The sequence below is a fragment of the Anabrus simplex genome, chromosome 1, assembly GCF_040414725.1.
Source record: "Anabrus simplex isolate iqAnaSimp1 chromosome 1, ASM4041472v1, whole genome shotgun sequence".
Classification (NCBI taxonomy): domain Eukaryota; kingdom Metazoa; phylum Arthropoda; class Insecta; order Orthoptera; family Tettigoniidae; genus Anabrus; species Anabrus simplex.
This window is the reverse complement of record NC_090265.1, coordinates 1,365,665,055-1,365,683,559: the sequence shown is the minus strand read 5'-3', so window position 1 is coordinate 1,365,683,559 and position 18,505 is coordinate 1,365,665,055. Positions and strand designations below refer to the sequence as shown.

Genomic DNA, 18,505 nt, shown 5'->3' with positions numbered 1-18,505 from the left:
AAGTGTTTTTGTCTCTTTAATACAGTGCATCGCAGCTGCAGCAGCCCATCTACAACTTTCTCGTGTGAGTACAGTGCAGTATATTGTACAATACAGTATACAATTAAAGGTACATTTGCGAGAATTGTTAACACATACATTACATAGGTTATTGTGTTCCAACTTATGTTTAATGGTACTGGTTTCATAACCTCTCGCGGGCGGACACCCCTTCATAACGGACATTTTTTCGGTCCTGAAGGTGTCCGTTATAGGGAGGTTTTACTGTAATAGGAGCCACATTATGAAATCTGGATTTATTCATTTCAACAATCTATATATATAAAGTAAGAGTTTTGTCTGTACATTGCTCAGAATTTAAAAAGGATGATATTTCTGTATCAGTCGTGTCCACAGTAACAAGGAAATGCACTTTTTTATTTTCCGTAATATCTGTCTGTCTGTCTGTCTGTCTGTCTGTACACGCATCACGAGAAAACGGCCAAAGAGAATTTAACGAAAATCGGTATGCAAAGTCGGGGAATAAGTCGCTACAATCTAAGCCATAAATTATTTTATTCACGCTGAGTGAAATGGTAGTTTAGGGGAAGGCCTAAAATTTACTTCTCAAATATTTGTTATTATTGGTCGTATATTAATGAAAATCGGTATGAAAATTTGCGGTAATAAGTCGATATAACCTAGGCCATAAATAATTGTATCCACGCTGAGTGAAATGGTAGTTTAGGGGAGTGCCTAAAATTTAACTCTCAAATATTTATCTTATTACTGGTTGTATCTTAATGAAAATCGGTAGCAAAGTCGGAAAATAAGTCTCTACAATGTAAACTATAAATAATGATATTCACGCTGAGATAAATGGTAGTTTAGGGGAAGGACTAAAATTTTACTTCTCAAATATTTATGTTATTAGTGGTCCTATATTAATGAAAATTGGTATGCAAAGCCATGGAATAAGTCTCAATAATCTAGGCCATAAATAAAATTATTCACGCTGAGTGAAATTGTAGTTTAGGGGAACGCCTAAAATTTAATTCTCAAATATTTGTGTTATTAGTGGTCGTATCGATAAATACTACAAAGCTAAAGTTATATAGCATTAAATTTCCGATCATTTATGTCTTATACATTGTTACCGTACCGGCTAAGATCACAGAGATATTCATGAATTTGGACTTTTGTTACTAAGTCCGTATCACCGCCGAGTCACGAGAAAATGGGTAAACAGAATTTAATGAGAATCGGTATGTAAAGTCGAAAAATAAGGAACTACAGTCTACACTATAAATAATTTTATAAGACGCCCTAATATCACAGAGTCAAAAGAAAACTAAATGTGAAGGCCTACAATATAGAAATCCCATTAAATTGATCAACAATAACATTACATTGACCATTGTTTGTTGTGATGTGCATTGTGTCTTCTGTTGCCACTCAGCTATGATTGATGGGATTACTGCTGCCTACCGAGTATTTTTAAACATTTGCTTTACGTTGTATCGATACAGGGTAGGTCTTATAGCGACAATGGGATTGTAAAGGGCTACGAGTTTGAAGGAAACGGCCTTGGCCTTAATTAAGGTATATAACAGCATTTACCTGGTGTGAAAATGGGAAACCACGGAATACCATCTTCAGGGTTACCGACTGTGTGGTTCGAATCCACTATCTCCCGGATGCAAGCTCACAGCTGCGCGCCTCTAACCACACGGCCAACTTGCCCGGGCGTACCGAGTGCCTGAATATTGGCGGGAATTAGCTGGGGAGTTAGATGACTTTCTTCTTCAGTGTGCCATTCATCTGATTCATACATTTTCTGATACTACTGGTACGTGACGTACTGGTTCATCCTGGTCATTCCAGCTCTGAAACTCTGGACCATTACATTGGCACCGTGGTACTGTTTGTTAAAAGTGAGAAAATGTGAGGTTTTTCAATTGATCGAGTATTTCATATGATAACATTGCTTTTATTTGCTACATTCCTACTGATCTTTTTTTTGTAATGATCTATGTTGACTTCAGTTAAGAAAACCACAAAGTCAGTCTTTCTGACAATCCCGTAGCGAAGCACGGGTACATCAGCTAGTTACTTATAAATGTATACATTTTTTGATTTATAAATTGACCTTTTCTTCATGAACTTTTTAAGAAAAGTGTAATCATAAGGACATGTTCTCTATGGATTATTATACAAGTGTTTCCTTGACAACTGCTTTCAAGTGTAGAAAGAATTTATATAATTTCTCTTAAGTATTTTGTTTTTGATATTGTCAATCTTCTTATGTTAATACGAAACATGTACCACTTTTAATCAATAAGTTGCCTTAAGCAGTTTAGTGTATCGACAAGGTGGAAAATAAAAAATAGTTGTGAAGCAGTTTCATCTGCGCGATCAGAACAGTTGGGAGTTCTTTCACGTCTTCCTCCTTCAGTTTCCCATCTGGAAAGGTTGATATGACCTTAGCAACAAAAATACAAATTCATGAACATCTCTTTTATCACTTGTACGGTAAAAATGTATAAGACATAAATGATCGGAAATTTAATTTGATATAACTTTAGTTGTGCAGTATTTATCGATAGGACCCCTAATAACCTTAATACTTGAGAATTACATTTTAGACCTTCTCCTAAACTACCATTTCACTCAGCGTGAATAAAATGATTTGTAGTCTAGATTGTAGTGGATCATTCCCAGACTTTACATACCGATTTTCATTAAATTTTCTTCAGCCGTTTTCTTGAGATGCGTGCACATACATGCAGACAGACAGAAATTACGGAAAATTAAAAATTGCATTTCCTTGTTACTGTGGACATGACCGATACATAAATACCATTCTTTTAAAATTCTGAGCAATGTACAGACAAAACTCTTATTTATATACATACTTTTAAAAGCTCCGTTCAAGCTTATTCTTCTACTAAGGTCATCCCACGTCATGTCTTCACTGATACCTCAGAACATACCACTTAATTGAGCATCTCGTTGCCTTACTCCCAAGTCTTCCCAGCCCAAATTTTGCAACATTTTCTTAACACTACTCCTTTGTTAGAAATCACCCAGAATAAATCGTACTGCTTTCTGTTCCACTGCTTGTGTCATGTAGTTCTGGTGTAGATCCCATACACTGGAACCATATTCTAATTGGGGTCTTACCTGAGATTCATATGCCTTCTCCTTTACACACTTACTACAACCCCTAAATACCCACACAACCATTTGAAGAGATTTGTAACTTTTCTTTACAACCTTGTTAATGTGATTTCTCTGATGAAGATCTTTCCTTGTATTAACACCTAGGTGCTTACAGTGATCCCATGACGTAGGCCTACTATGTCCCCATCAATACAGTAATTAAAACTGGGAGGGTTTTTTCATCCCATTCATTATCATAACATTGTCTAGGTCTTTTCTTTTTGTAGTCTCTCACAATCCTGTAACTTTTTTTTACAACTCTATACAATATAACGTCATCTGCAGATAGCCTTATCTATGATTCCAAAACTAATTTTGAATAAATAAATTTATAATCTGCCTAAAAAAGAAAACATGTGGTAACACAATTATACCTGAAAAAGGAACAACTAAATTAAATTAGAATGATGTGTTTCGTTCTTGAAGGATCATAAGCAAATTCTATCAAATCACACTCAAAATATTTAGAAATGTATAAAATGTTTTTTATTTCTGTTTATATCCTTAAAAACATGAAATTTGTAACTTACCTTAATGAAGTCTTCTCTTCTCTTCACTTTGGCGTAGAATGTGGGTTGTTGCAAAATCGTTGCTCTGCCGTTGGCACGATTCCATCTAGCTAGTCAGTCCATTGACCTGCTATGCCATGCTCCCTGCCCTGGTTAGGTCAGTGACTTGCTGTATTTTATTTTTAGGTGTTTTATTTTTAGTCTCCCCTTTTTCTTCTTATCCTTGTATTAAAATTGTTTTGCAAACTATCTCATGGTCTGTCTATCGTACCGGTAATTTTCATTATGTCATTTTTGCGGGTGGGGTGTGTGGCATGCTTGAAGGTCAGAGGACTGTGACTAGCCAGTGGACTCGCTCCAGCGACAGAGATACGGTTTCGAAACAATTGGCATTCTGTGTTAGAGTCGAGAGAAGAAAGGACTTCATTAAGGTAATATTGTAGTTTTTTTAAGGATTTAAACAGAAATAAACAAATGTTTATACATTTCTATATATTTTGAGTGTGATTTGATTGAATCTGATGATGTTCTTTCAAGAACAAAACATAACACTCTATTTTAATTAAGTTGTTCCTTTTTCAGGTATAATTCTGATACCATATGTTTACTTTTTCAGGTACAGTAGTTAATAAATTTATTTATTCGAAATTAGATTCAGCATACTGAAGAACCTAACAGTTATGAATTAACTGAGTCGAAAATGAAAAGAGATGGCTTCAGATATCACAAATTATTCAGCCAGCCAGGTAAATTACGAAGTCAAAAGACTCAAATCACTCAAAATTAAAATAATCGACAAATCCATTGCATTTAATAAAACCGAGCTCGATAGCTGCAGTCACTTAAGTGCGGTCAGTATCCAGTATTCGGGAGATAGTAGGTTCGAACTCCACTGTCGGCAGCCTTGAAAATGGTTTTCCGTGGTTTCCCATTTTCACACCAGGCAAATGCTGGGACTGTACCTTAATTAAGGCCACGGACGCTTCCTTCCCACTCCTAGCCCTTCCCTGTTCCATCGTCGCCATAAGACCTATCTGTGTCGGTGCGACGTAAAAGCAACTGGCATTTAATAAAAAATGTCTTGATTTTATCATTATTCTCCAATATGTCCTCCTAAAAACAAAACTGACCACATTGTCCCATAAAAACTCATCACATTTGTAACTAAAAAAATAATATGATTTGCATATAAAAAATAAAGCTAGAAATCAGCAAAAAATGTTATGCCTTAACTTAAACATAAGCAATTTCTGGTACTTGGAGAAATATACACCGGCCCCGTGGTTTGGGGTAGCGTGCTTGCCTCCTACCCGGAGGCTCCGGGTTCGATTCTCGGCCAGGTCAGGGATTTTTACCTGGACCTGAGGGCTGGTTTGAGGTCCACTCAGCCTATGTGATTAGAATTGAGGAGCTATCTGACGGTGAGATAGCGGCCCCGGTCTAGATCGCCAAGAATAACGGCCGAGAGGATCCGTCGTGCTGACCACACGACACCTCGTAATCTGCAGGCCTTCGGGCTGAGCAGCGGTCGCTTGGTAGGCCAAGGCCCTTCAAGGGCTGTAGTGCCATGGGGTTTGGTTTTTTTTTTTTTTTTGGAGGAATATACGTTGTACACTGATCATTTATAACTGTTAAAAATGGAGTAATCAAAAAAACAAGCAGTAACTACTGATAAAATCGGTAATCCATTCAGCAATCGAACTACCGGGTGAGTTGGTCGTGCGGTTAGGGGTGCGTGGCTGTGAGCTTGCATCCGGGAGATAGAGGGTTCGAACCCCACTGTCAGCAGACCTGATGATGGTTTTCTGTGGTTTCCCATTTTCACACCAGGCAAATGCTGGGGCTGTACCTTAATTAAGGCCACGGACGCTTCCTTCCTGTTCCTAGGCCTTTCCTATCCCATCATGGCCATAAGACCTTTCTGTGTCGGTGTGATGTAAAGCAAATAGAAAAGAAAAAAAATGTAAACTAAAAACAACCACAACCAATACAGATACGCACTAGCCAGGCGTCTTGGTAGGTGTGCTAGGTACCAACTGATGAGCCCAGCCTGGCACATGGGGGTGAAACGCTGGCAACCAGGAATGAGTTAGCCGGAAAATTTATATTGTCCAATAACGGACCATTTACATTGGTATTATAAATTTACTCATTTGGAACAAATATTTCGGATTCCCTATGTGAATCAACATGTGTATCATCTGATGGCCAAGCAGGCATCAGTTTTTGGTAATGAGAAGTCTCTCATAGTGCATTGGCACTGCCGGTGGCTACAATTAGCCTACGCAGTGGCCTCCATGATATGCACTAGCCATGCGGTTTGGTAGATTTGCTATGTACCAACTGATGAGCCCAGCCTAGCACATGGGGGTGAAACGCTGGCAACCAGGAATGAGTTAGCTGGAAAATTTATAATGTCCAATAATGGACCATTTATATTGGTATTAGATCAGATGAAGCTCAGTATGAACAACCAAACAGTTAAAACTACCCAAAACACAGAGGAACATCAACCATTGTACTCGGAGGTGACCCAAATCCGAACACACACCGCAACACAGTTAAAATTGAACAATGAAATTTTTATCTTTAAATAAACACACCGCAACACACCAACAATCCAGCTCATACAATCATCGTCATGATACCGTTCAGGCCATTATAATGTTATGGGGAGCAACTGATGCTCATGACACACGTACCGGATTCAAATGTCGACAACTAGGAAAGGAACAGGCAAAGAAGGCAGTAAGCTGAGAGCCGCAGAACAAATGGCATGGTTCTACATAGGAAGATTCGACAACGATACTACCAGAGAAGACATAAGGTATCATCTGACAGAAGGTGGCATAGAGGATACAAGAGATCACACCCGTAAGTTCCACTGGACAGAGCAAAGCTTTCAGAATTGCAGTCCCATTCACCAAAAAGGAAATGATAGACAACCCGAACTTCTGGCCCAAAGGGGTGACTCTTCGCCCCTATAAATTCCACTAAGACACCAAACAATCCCATTAACAGGAACTAGCCAGCACTCCACCTGCAGACCACGCAGATTTCACAGCGGGGAATGACAACACTAACACAAAGACTCCACTGAAAGCCATGCTTTGCAATGCAGAGGGCCTGAAATCACTACTATCCGCAGACACAAACACCAGATGGGACACATATGACAAATTCTATGGTGCACACATTTTAGCAAGTCGGAAAGAAAGGGCGACCCGAGGGAGGGGTAAGCTGCTTCGTAATGCCGCACCTACAACCAATGTGAACGGTCCTAAAAACACAGACCACAATGGCGATATCAACTCAACTCATCAATATAATAGTAGTCGACTTCAACCCAAATACCTGTGTCGAAAATATAATCGTCAGCCTGGGTGAAGCCATCGAAGCATTCAATGACAACAAACCTTTAATGTTAACCGGTGACTTCAACTGCCAAATCAACAAAAGATGCATGAAGACAGACAGCGTAACAGATTTCCTAACATACCACAGCCTGAGACTAGTCAACTCAGAATCGGAGTATACATAAGTTGTTCATAACGGGAAGAGCACAAACGACCTGGTATTTATCAGCAATGAAGGGATCGAAGAAGTACTCCAACCCAATCAGAAAGCATTTGCTAGTTCAAACCTATTTCCAACGGAATACTAAAAGGCACATGGAACGCCCTGAAACACAAGTAAAATATTCAAGGAACATAGACGAGGAGCTTTGGAAGGTGAAAAAGGAAGCAATACCGGAAATAAAGGAAACGGTGGTCAAACAAGGAAACCTAGACAAAGCCATGACTAATTTCCAGAACATTCTCTTGTCATCAACAACCAAACCACACAACCAAAGAACAGCTAAAAGATAGTTTAACAGCGAATCTTTCAAGGCAAGGCAAGTGACTCTGAAATCCCTACAAGAAGCCAGATCCAGAAACAACCAACACTACCTCCAGAAGTATGCAGAAATGAGGAGGAAATACAAAGAGCTAATACGGAACAATAAAAAAAGACGATAGCCAAAAGGAAGAGAGAAAGCTGATCAAAGAGGCAGAGGAAAACCCCTACAGGATACTGAAATCAAACAAAACTGCACCTAAAAATTCCGCAGTCAATTCGCTGATGGACTGAACACTTCCAGGAACTATTCGGAATAAACTATCGAATGGATTTGAAATAAAGGACATACTAATACACACATTAAAACCTATCAATACAGACGAAGTGAAGGGTTGTGTAATGGGATTTCAAGGCCAAAAAATCTGCACCTAAAGACAACACTGACAGACATCATAGATCCACTGACCCTACTATTCAGTGAATGAATGAATGAATGAATGAATGAATGAATGAATGAATGAATGTAAAGAAAAGGAAAAGAATACCCAGCTTATGGAGACAGGCAAAAGTAATCATGCTAGAGACAAAGGAAAAGGCAGCAAGAACGACTCCAGTTCATACAGGGCGATAGCACTACATTGTAATATCTTGAAGCTTTTCTCAAAGATCATACTACAATGCATTCGACTAAGAATAGCAAGAGATACCACCAAGCCAGTATGGGTTCATGGAAAGTATATTGACCTTTCACCCAACCAACCAGCCCACTGTACGCCATTTTCATCAACTACGCAAAAGCACTCGACAGGATTGACATGAAAATACTCATACAAAAACTTGAGAAAGCACTACCAGACAACACGAATGGGAGATAATAAAAGCCATACTTAACGCAAACCAGGTGGAAATCTATGATGGAACCTCTACCATGCCTGCCCTAACACAGACTAGAAGAGTTCTTTTAGGAGACCCTATGAGCCCTATGCTATTCAACCTGATGACATTGGACATTGTAGATGAACTGAGGAACGAAAAGGTCAAGTTAATAATGTAAGCAGAAGTCATGACGCTGATATCCAGGGATCCCGTGGATATCAAGAATGCATTCAATAACCTCAGAGCATGGCTGGATTAAAACTCTCTAACCATAAACAGTGCTAAGACAAAAGTTATGAAATTTAGAAGGGGACGAAAACTGGCAACATATGACCTCTTCCGTAACGGAAATGAACATCTCAAGCGTGCCATCATTTAATTACCTGGGTATCACACTGCAGACCACAGGCGCAACCTTCACACTGCACGTAAAAGAAAAAGCAGCGGCAACAACCAAAGCAGTGTATGGGATCCCCAAGCCGCAGAACTTCTCAGTGAGCACTGCAATGGCACTATTCAAGCTTAAAGTTGCCCTGGTAGTTACATACAGGATACAATTAATATGGCACAAACTAACTGTTGCAATCATGAAAAGAATAGAAAATATAAAGGCTAGGTACTTGAAACTGATCCTACAGATCTCAAAATTTACAGAGAATCGAATGGCATACATAATGGCAGACGAGATATTCCTTCTGGAAGACATCAAAGAAACCTTCCGACTACCAGTCACTGCCACATCGACTGCCATCTTTTGAAGAAAGGAGACAGGAAGCCCAGCGGAAACCTGAAGGTTTCTACGAAACAGAAGTAATGAAGAACAATGAATGGAAGGGCCCAAACTACAAACTACGCTATGTACACACACACTTCAGTATCCATGGATTCCACGGGAAAATATGCCTAACCACCAGATTCCATGCCGTAGACAAGGAATGTATCTGCCGTCTCTGCGGCATGACCTGTCCTAGGTACCACCTGATGGAACTGTACTAAACAAACACAACGCATCAGCACACTTGCTAAGAACTGATAAAACTGAAGTGATGTACCAAGAGAAAAATAATGGCAAATTGTAACCTTTAACACTATGTACACATAGTGTTTAATTTCAATTTAAAAAAGTATTGATTGCATCACATGCCCACGCGGTTTCGCGAAGTACATTGCTATAGTGTTGACTACTTGGCTCACCAAATTCATCAAGTCATAAAGTAAAATTTGTCAGAATTTTCTCTATAATATGGCAAAGTCTCCACTCGCTATCTTTGAAATTCTGTTGCTAAATTACTTCAAAACGACTCCAGATTGCTAGTTGGCAACATATGATGATGATGATGATGATGATGAGGAGGAGGAGGAAGATGATGATGATGATATTTTGTGATAGTAGTTCTTTCGCCAGCCAAGGAAATGTGTAAATGGTCAGTACAAATCAGTAAGGGTTGAAAACAATGAAGGAAAAGGTGATGGTGGTAGTGGTGGTGGTGGTGATTACTGTATAATTGGGCAACAATACTTTATTAATACTAATCAGAGGGAAAAAATAGAAGGTGTCCAATGTTTAAAAAAAAAAAAAAAAAAGTATCGGGCAAAGAAAGATGAAGTCCACAAGGGCATGAAAATGAAAGATTCCCTGGACCTTGGAAACCTAATATAGTCAGGTTCGGAAAAGAAGAAGAGTTCACTAAGAAAGATCTGTTATGATAGATGAAAGCAAGGAGCCTGGTATAGTGAGTGAAAACAATGCCTGGACTTAGCTAAGGGCCACACGGTTGCCAACCCATGCTCTCTCATTCACTCACTCATTCAATCAATTAATCAATCAATCACCACTGATATGCATTACCTAGTCTTTTGTTAAATAATTTAAGAGCTCCTGAGGCCCCTTTTAGTCACCTCTTACGACAGGCAGGGGATACCGCGGATGTTATTCTAACCCACTGGAGAAAGTAATGGTTGGTGAATGAAAGAGACGGAGCTGTATTCCACATTCTATCCTGCTGTACATCCAGTACTTTGGGGTGAAACATTTTCGTTAATTTCCAAGATCAACTTGTACAAAATATCTGGTGCCTATATTGATGTATGGTCTGGAAGCAGCAACTCTTACTGGATCAGCAAAGAGTTGTCTTCAGGCAACAGAAATTAAGTTCCTCAATTCTTCTCTTAAACAAACAAACAAACAAACAAACAAACAAACAAACAAACAAACAAACAAGAATGGATAAAATAAGGAATGTGGATATCTGACAAGAGCTTGGATTGGAAAGAAGCTTGCTGGAGAGCCTCAAAGTGAAGAATTGCAATGGTATGGTCACATGAAAAGAATGTATTCCCACAGGACTCCCCGTGCACATTTTGACCACAGTGTTCCTGGACAAGGAACAAGAGGAAGACCTCTTGATGTTTGGGAGTAGTAGATTTGCAAGGACCTGGAAATCATAGATGTAAACTGGTGTTCCATATGTAAACATCTGTGGATGGCCAGAACAAACTGGTGGAGGCTTTTACACGACCTCACCTGACTTGCTGGAACGAAGAAATGATGATGTTAAAATATTTTGCTGTGGACTTAAAGCTAACATAATGTATCTTTTCCCTTTGACATAAATTTATAATAATGGCGTGTGACCTCCGGAGAGGCCTTGTGCTGTGTAGGCGATCTGCACGTCGTTGAGGATGGGGCGCTACCTTAGATGAAGTCTAATGTTGAAGATGGCACAATCACCCACTCCCAGAGCCATAGGAATTAACTAATGAAAGTTAAAATCTCCTACCTGATCGGAAATTGAACCCGAGACCCCTTGAACCAAAGGCCAGCATGCTAACCATTTATCCATGGAGCTATACGACAAGTAGATATATGCCTGCTGCTAGTTAAAAGAAATTGTCAATTGGTAGTACTGGAGCTTAGTTCCATTATGTGTACAGAAGGTGGCATTTACTTAAAAAGGGAACTTTATTATGTATTAAAGATTAAGACAGTTAATTCAATAATTTCGTTTCAACATTTGGAGATTCACATTAAAAAAAAGAAAAGGGTGTATTAGTATATTTCATAAGAGTTTGTCTATTCGTTTATTTAAATCGGTTATCCATCCTACACACTTAAACCGAAAAAATTATTCATGATGCATCTGATTATTCTGTGAGATACAACTGAATTATTTTTGAAACTCATTAGATTATTTTATTTAATTATTTATTCGATGGAGGTTATTCAATTATTAAAAGTATTAGATTATGCCATCAGTACGATTGAATGATATTTGAAGCTTATTCAGTTATTTTATTCGATTTTCAGTAATTGGATGGAGGTTATCCAATTATTATCCCATTACTAGTTAAGACCATGTAAAATAACTGTGACGTGCTCTTCAACTGGGTAAATAATGGAAATGGCGTATGGCTTTTATGCCGGGTGTATCCAAGGACTTAGGCTCACCAGGTGCAAGTCTTTTGATTTGATACCCGTAGGCGACCTGCGCATCCTGATGATGAAATGATGCTGAAGATGTCACATATACCCAGTCCCCGTGCCAGGGGAATTAACGACTTATGGTTAAAATTCCCGACTGTGCTGGGAATCAAACCCGGTACCCCTGTGACCAAAGGCCAGCACAGTAACCATTTAGCCGTGGAGCCAGACTTCAACCAGGTGATCCTGTGTAGGCACACCTGTTTGTTAGTGGATTCTGGATAATGTACACAGTGGTTAAATAGACTCAGATTTAATATTTTTCTCAGATGAGGCCTAATTCATCCTCCATCGTTATGTGGTTAGTCAAAATATGCACATCCTAGAAGAACTGAAAGAAAATATCCACCAAGAAATAGATAGCATTATGCAGTAGTGTATACCTCGTTCCTTAAATAGGTGCCAAAAATGTGTGTATGATGATGAGCAGTTTCAGCAATTTCTTTGTTAACATTGGTTATAAGAGTGTAACAAACTTCTTAAAATATTTAATGATCCTCTTGTTCCCCACCACTGAACTCTGCCAACACATGGCAATGGATGTTGCGCTTGCCAGTAGGAAAAAACATTATGCGTTTGGTTGTTTGTGATGTATATTGTGAAGAAGCCAATGTATGATAGTACTTTTATTAAGGAAATAAACCTTATATCTCTGTTATGTACCTTTACAAATTTTATTTTAAAACATTTAAAACTTAAAGCATTTCTTTCCAAGAACTTCCTTTCACAAAGGTATGTTATCCTTATTAATACAATAAGTTTTTTAATTTACTTTTTCTGTGTTATTGAAGTTGCTGATACTTCTATTTTCCAGGAGCCATTTGATTCAGAATATACTTGTAATATCTGTAAAGGTCGTCTAAGTTCTGAAAGAGATTTTGAGATGCATATTCTGTTATCACATACAGAAACGTCTATTAAAGAAGACCCTGTGCCAGTGGTAGCATGTCATCCGTAAGTAATTGTTTCACTTTCATTTTCCTTCTGGTATTGTAACTTTCAACTTATTTTAATGTGTGGTTCATTTATTTGAATTCTGCAAGGTGGTAACTTTCTTTTTTGCATTTGTTTTACCTTTTCAAGAATAGATACACAGAAGGATGTGTTGCATGTATAAGCATAGCATTTATTTCAACGTTAATTGTATATTCGCTGGAATAAATAGATCTATTCCATTAATAAACTCTCATTGCTAGTGTTCCGGGGTTACCCGTGGAATGCAGAGGTGAAAGATGATGCCGGGATGAATGGGTCTAACTACAATGTCATGAAAAGAATTTAAAATTTTAACTGACAGTTATATTTTTGAAAAACAACAAAATTTAACAACTTTTCACTTAGTGATATAAATGACATAGCAATTTAGAAACAAGACTTTGGAAAATCTGAGATTACAGTACTTTAACTCTCTTGGGCTTTAAGCCCCTAGCTTTACATTTCTTGAGCTTCTAGCTCAAATTTACAAAGCTCACAAATTTACACAAGGGCAGAAATCCCCTGATACATGGAGCACTTGCTCCTTAAACTACAATACCAGGCCTCCCAGAGGCACTTTTACAACACTTGGAAAAAGAGCTAAGTTGCTCTCAGTATTCCAAGCCTACTCAAGGCAACACAACAAGAAAATCTAATAATCACGGCCTTACATGGCACTATTTACAAATCGAAATCTAATTACACAGAGGTATCTAGTACCCAACCTACGGGGCCTTAGTGAAAAAGAACAGGTTAAATAAACGGCCTGAGTACAACTTGAATGGAGTCGAAGATTGAGCAAAAAAAAAATTAAAGACCTATAGGGCACTTGGCCGATGAAACAGGGGCTATTCCCAAACTACTGAGGTTGCTCGGATGGAGATAACTTTAATACATTGGAGAGACAAAAACGTAGCACCTCAGACCAAGATGAAGGGGAGCTCGATAGCGTATATCACACTCTATCCCCGGTTTACAGTTAAAGATTTATGAAATTTTTACATGAGCCGAAAAGGTGATATACATTTTAGAGAAGTTGGTTACATAGAGTTTCGAACCTTTCCCTCGGGTTAAACTGCTGAGCCAGCAACAAATAAAGATGTTATATGGCCATTACCTTGTCGGTGTACTGCTGCCTGATGAAAGAGGCGCCTCCCGCCCCCTGCTTTACACACACACACACACACACACACACACACACACACACACACACACACACACACACACACACACACTAGTTTAGATGAAGATCAATTGGCCAAGAGACGAGAAAATCTGCAGTTTATAAACCCTCAGGGAAGGTTCGAGATCATTCATGAATAATCAAGACACACCCACATAATTTTATTGGTTGAGTTCAAAAGCGACACTCAGAATCGGAGAATAAGCCGGTGATAGGTGCAAAATTAATTACAGAAATTATTGATTGGTTGGATTCAAAACTGGCGGAAAGAAAAGATCAATATTGCCAACCCAAAAATAAATGAACATCAATTAGTAAAAAAAAAAAACTTATGGATACAAAACTTCTTCAAATCAAAGGTTCTTACACTTTGCACCACGGTGCATGATCATAGTTTTTTTTTTTTTTTGTGACATCTGTTGAAGAAAGTCCAAACTTCTTGATGAATGGCACACAAAACAAGTAGAATTTCACACAGTACATGAAACTTCACAATAATTTAAATTTTGTCAAATTACAGTGGTGACATCTTCTGAGTAAATTTATAAGTTGGTCCAGTTTCAATTTCACGACTTCTCCAGTAGAGGAGTTCTTTTAGGCGCAAGATTTAAATGTGCGGCGTAGAGGTGTATCTCCCGGTACAACTAGTATTGGTGATTGGAATATTTTCAGGTATTGCGATTTCTTATTTACCTCTTTTTTAGAGTTAGGAATTTGGTACAGCTCTGATGTTTTCCAGTATGGTAACTTCCCTAACATAGCATAGGAAAACGGACAGTAGCAATTCTCTCTCAGCGCAGACAATTACACAATATAATTCCGTCTGCATACTATTTCAGCCCTGTAGTCTATTCAGCTCCAGAATCTAGTAGTTAATGTTGGTTCAAATAATTCAAATCTGCATAAAAGTTCTAATTTCCCTATGGGATAATCCCTGCGGATTAAGTTCATTTCTCCAATATTACAGTCATTATCTATGCCTATAGAAATGCTCAGCACCCTAATTCAACATTTTCTGATGGCACTCTTAAAACACGACCGATCCATTCAGTTCAAACCAGAGTGATCTCTGGTTATCACGTAGCGTCATCCGCTGCTTGCTTGTTTCCTGGTATATGTGTCAGGGCTTCCCCTTAACTTTTCACCATACTTCCTATCTCTGATTATTACATTTTTTCAACTTCACAAACACCGAGCTCGATAGCTGCAGTCACTTAAGTGCGGCCAGTATCCAGTATTCAGGAGATAGTAGGTTCGAACCCCACTGTTGGCAGCCCTGAAAATGGTTTTCCGTTTTTTCCCATTGTAACACCAGGCAAATGCTGGGGCTGTACCTTAATTAAGGCCACGGCCACTTCCTTCCCACTCCCAGCCCTTCCCTGTCCCATCGTTGTCATAAGACCTATCTGTGTTGGTGCGACGTAAAGCAACTAGCCTAACTTCACAAACAGCCAGTATATATTAATGTATACATGATTATAAGTGCCTTATTTACATTTTATAATCCTTTCTTCTGGACTTCAACCTTCCTTAGCAGTGTTGTTGGTTTGGTACTACTGCTATCATTCAGACTAGTTCTGGAAGTTCCATTGACCTATATGTTGCAACATTCGCCAGTCCTTTACACGTGTAGCTCTGGCGATATAATTCAGCTCGCCAGCATTTCTGCGCACATCCTGTTCCAATACAAAATATTCTTCTCCATATCTTATTTCATGACCTCGTACTTATTTGCCAATTACATTGAAACCAATTGGTTCAATATTAAAAAGAACATTTTAACGTTGTTACGTTTGTGGGTGTATATAGAACCAAATCTATATCTATATGCAGCAATTCGTAGAAGGTATTAATCCCTATGACCTAATAATTATTTAAAGATACATTGGCAAGCTATCCAATCAGAAACAGGCTGGGATTGATGAGAGGTCCGTGGAGGGAACAAGAATAATAATAATAGTAAAGTTTAACCAAGACTATATATTCTTTCTACTCGAAAGATGACCACAATAAAGTTCAGCATTTCACAATATTGTGAAGTACAAGAACAATGTTTTGAATATAAATAATGTATTTACAAGAAAGCCCTAGACCATTTACAAAATCTTCAAAAAAGATGTAGTGAACTTCAAGCCTCAGCCGAACAAGATAAATGAACACAGTTTCAAAATTGAGAAAAGGAAAAGGAGGACAATAGGGAGGGAAGAGGACAGGATCACAACAGTGGGTGTCGCCCAAGCACGTAAAGATGTAGAGTGCAGAGTTAGTACATAGTATGCTGTTAAGCCCAGGCCTCATATTCAATCATTCAAGACTGTAGAGGCTATTTATTATCTTGTTGCCATTATATTGTTAAAACACTCATGTAAACTCAAACTGGCCATGGAGATGAAGTTAAAATTAGGCCCTGATTGCCAAAATCCACTGGACAAATGATAATAATAATAATAATAATAATAAATAATAAGACACTGTTGCTCACCCAATCTGGAAGAAAATGAAAATAGAGTTTCCCAGCAAAACACTGTTAACTCGTTGGACGACCCTCCAACCTCACTCGGTATCAGCACTGGACTGAAGATCGAGGGATCAGGGGACGAATTTATAGGGCGGCAGAAAATTCATGAAGCCAATATAAATGGTCCGTTATTGGACATTATAAATTTTCCAGCTAACTCATTCTTGGTTGCCAGCGTTTCGCCCTCGTGTGCTAGGGTGGGCTCATCAGTTGGTACCTAGCACACCTACCAATACGCTGGCTAGTGCATACCGTGGAGGCCACTGCGTAGGCTAACTGGGGCCACCGGCAGTGCCGATGCACTAAGAGACTTTGTCTCATTATCAAAAATTGATGCCTGCTTGGCCATCAGATGATACAGATGTTGATTCCCATAGGGAATCTGAAATATTTGTCCTGAATGAGTAAATTTATAATACCAATATAAATGGTCCGTTATTGGACATTATAAATTTTCCAGCTAACTCATTCTTGGTTGCCAGCGTTTCGCCCTCGTGTGCTAGGGTGGGCTCATCAGTTGGTACCTAGCACACCTACCAATACGCTGGCTAGTGCATACCGTGGAGGCCACTGCGTAGGCTAACTGGGGCCACCGGCAGTGCCAATGCACTAAGAGACTTTGTCTCATTATCAAAAATTGATGCCTGCTTGGCCATCAGATGATACAGATGTTGATTCCCATAGGGAATCTGAAATATTTGTCCTGAATGAGTAAATTTATAATACCAATATAAATGGTCCGTTATTGGACATTATAAATTTTCCAGCTAACTCATTCTTGGTTGCCAGCGTTTCGCCCTCGTGTGCTAGGGTGGGCTCATCAGTTGGTACCTAGCACACCTACCAATACGCTGGCTAGTGCATACCGTGGAGGCCACTGCGTAGGCTAACTGGGGCCACCGGCAGTGCCAATGCACTAAGAGACTTTGTCTCATTATCAAAAATTGATGCCTGCTTGGCCATCAGATGATACAGATGTTGATTCCCATAGGGAATCTGAAATATTTGTCCTGAATGAGTAAATTTATAATACCAATATAAATGGTCCGTTATTGGACATTATAAATTTTCCAGCTAACTCATTCTTGGTTGCCAGCGTTTCGCCCTCGTGTGCTAGGGTGGGCTCATCAGTTGGTACCTAGCACACCTACCAATACGCTGGCTAGTGCATACCGTGGAGGCCACTGCGTAGGCTAACTGGGGCCACCGGCAGTGCCAATGCACTAAGAGACTTTGTCTCATTATCAAAAATTGATGCCTGCTTGGCCATCAGATGATACAGATGTTGATTCCCATAGGGAATCTGAAATATTTGTCCTGAATGAGTAAATTTATAATACCAATATAAATGGTCCGTTATTGGACATTATAAATTTTCCAGCTAACTCATTCTTGGTTGCCAGCGTTTCGCCCTCGTGTGCTAGGGTGGGCTCATCAGTTGGTACCTAGCACACCTACCAATACGCTGGCTAGTGCATACCGTGGAGGCCACTGCGTAGGCTAACTGGGGCCACCGGCAGTGCCAATGCACTAAGAGACTTTGTCTCATTATCAAAAATTGATGCCTGCTTGGCCATCAGATGATACAGATGTTGATTCCCATAGGGAATCTGAAATATTTGTCCTGAATGAGTAAATTTATAATACCAATATAAATGGTCCGTTATTGGACATTATAAATTTTCCAGCTAACTCATTCTTGGTTGCCAGCGTTTCGCCCTCGTGTGCTAGGGTGGGCTCATCAGTTGGTACCTAGCACACCTACCAATACGCTGGCTAGTGCTGTAACTTGTTGATGATAATAATAAATAAATAAATAAAATATGAATAAAAATATATAAATAAAATTACTCAAAAACTTAATAAAATTAATAAGCATAATTAACCGAAATGTCCGTAGTATGGGCGCCAGAGTTCACCAG

At 39.0% G+C, this 18,505-nt stretch overlaps 1 protein-coding gene across 1 annotated transcript in view; it reads left to right on the top strand.

The window, feature by feature from the left end:
- The window catches only part of LOC136859096 (uncharacterized), a 209,582-nt gene that overhangs the window by 117,906 nt on the left and 73,171 nt on the right, over window positions 1-18,505 (top strand). The window contains exon 5 of the mRNA XM_067138672.2: window positions 12,722-12,861. Coding sequence (XP_066994773.2) covers window positions 12,722-12,861 — 140 coding nt within the window. The remainder of the gene's footprint in view (window positions 1-12,721; window positions 12,862-18,505) is intronic.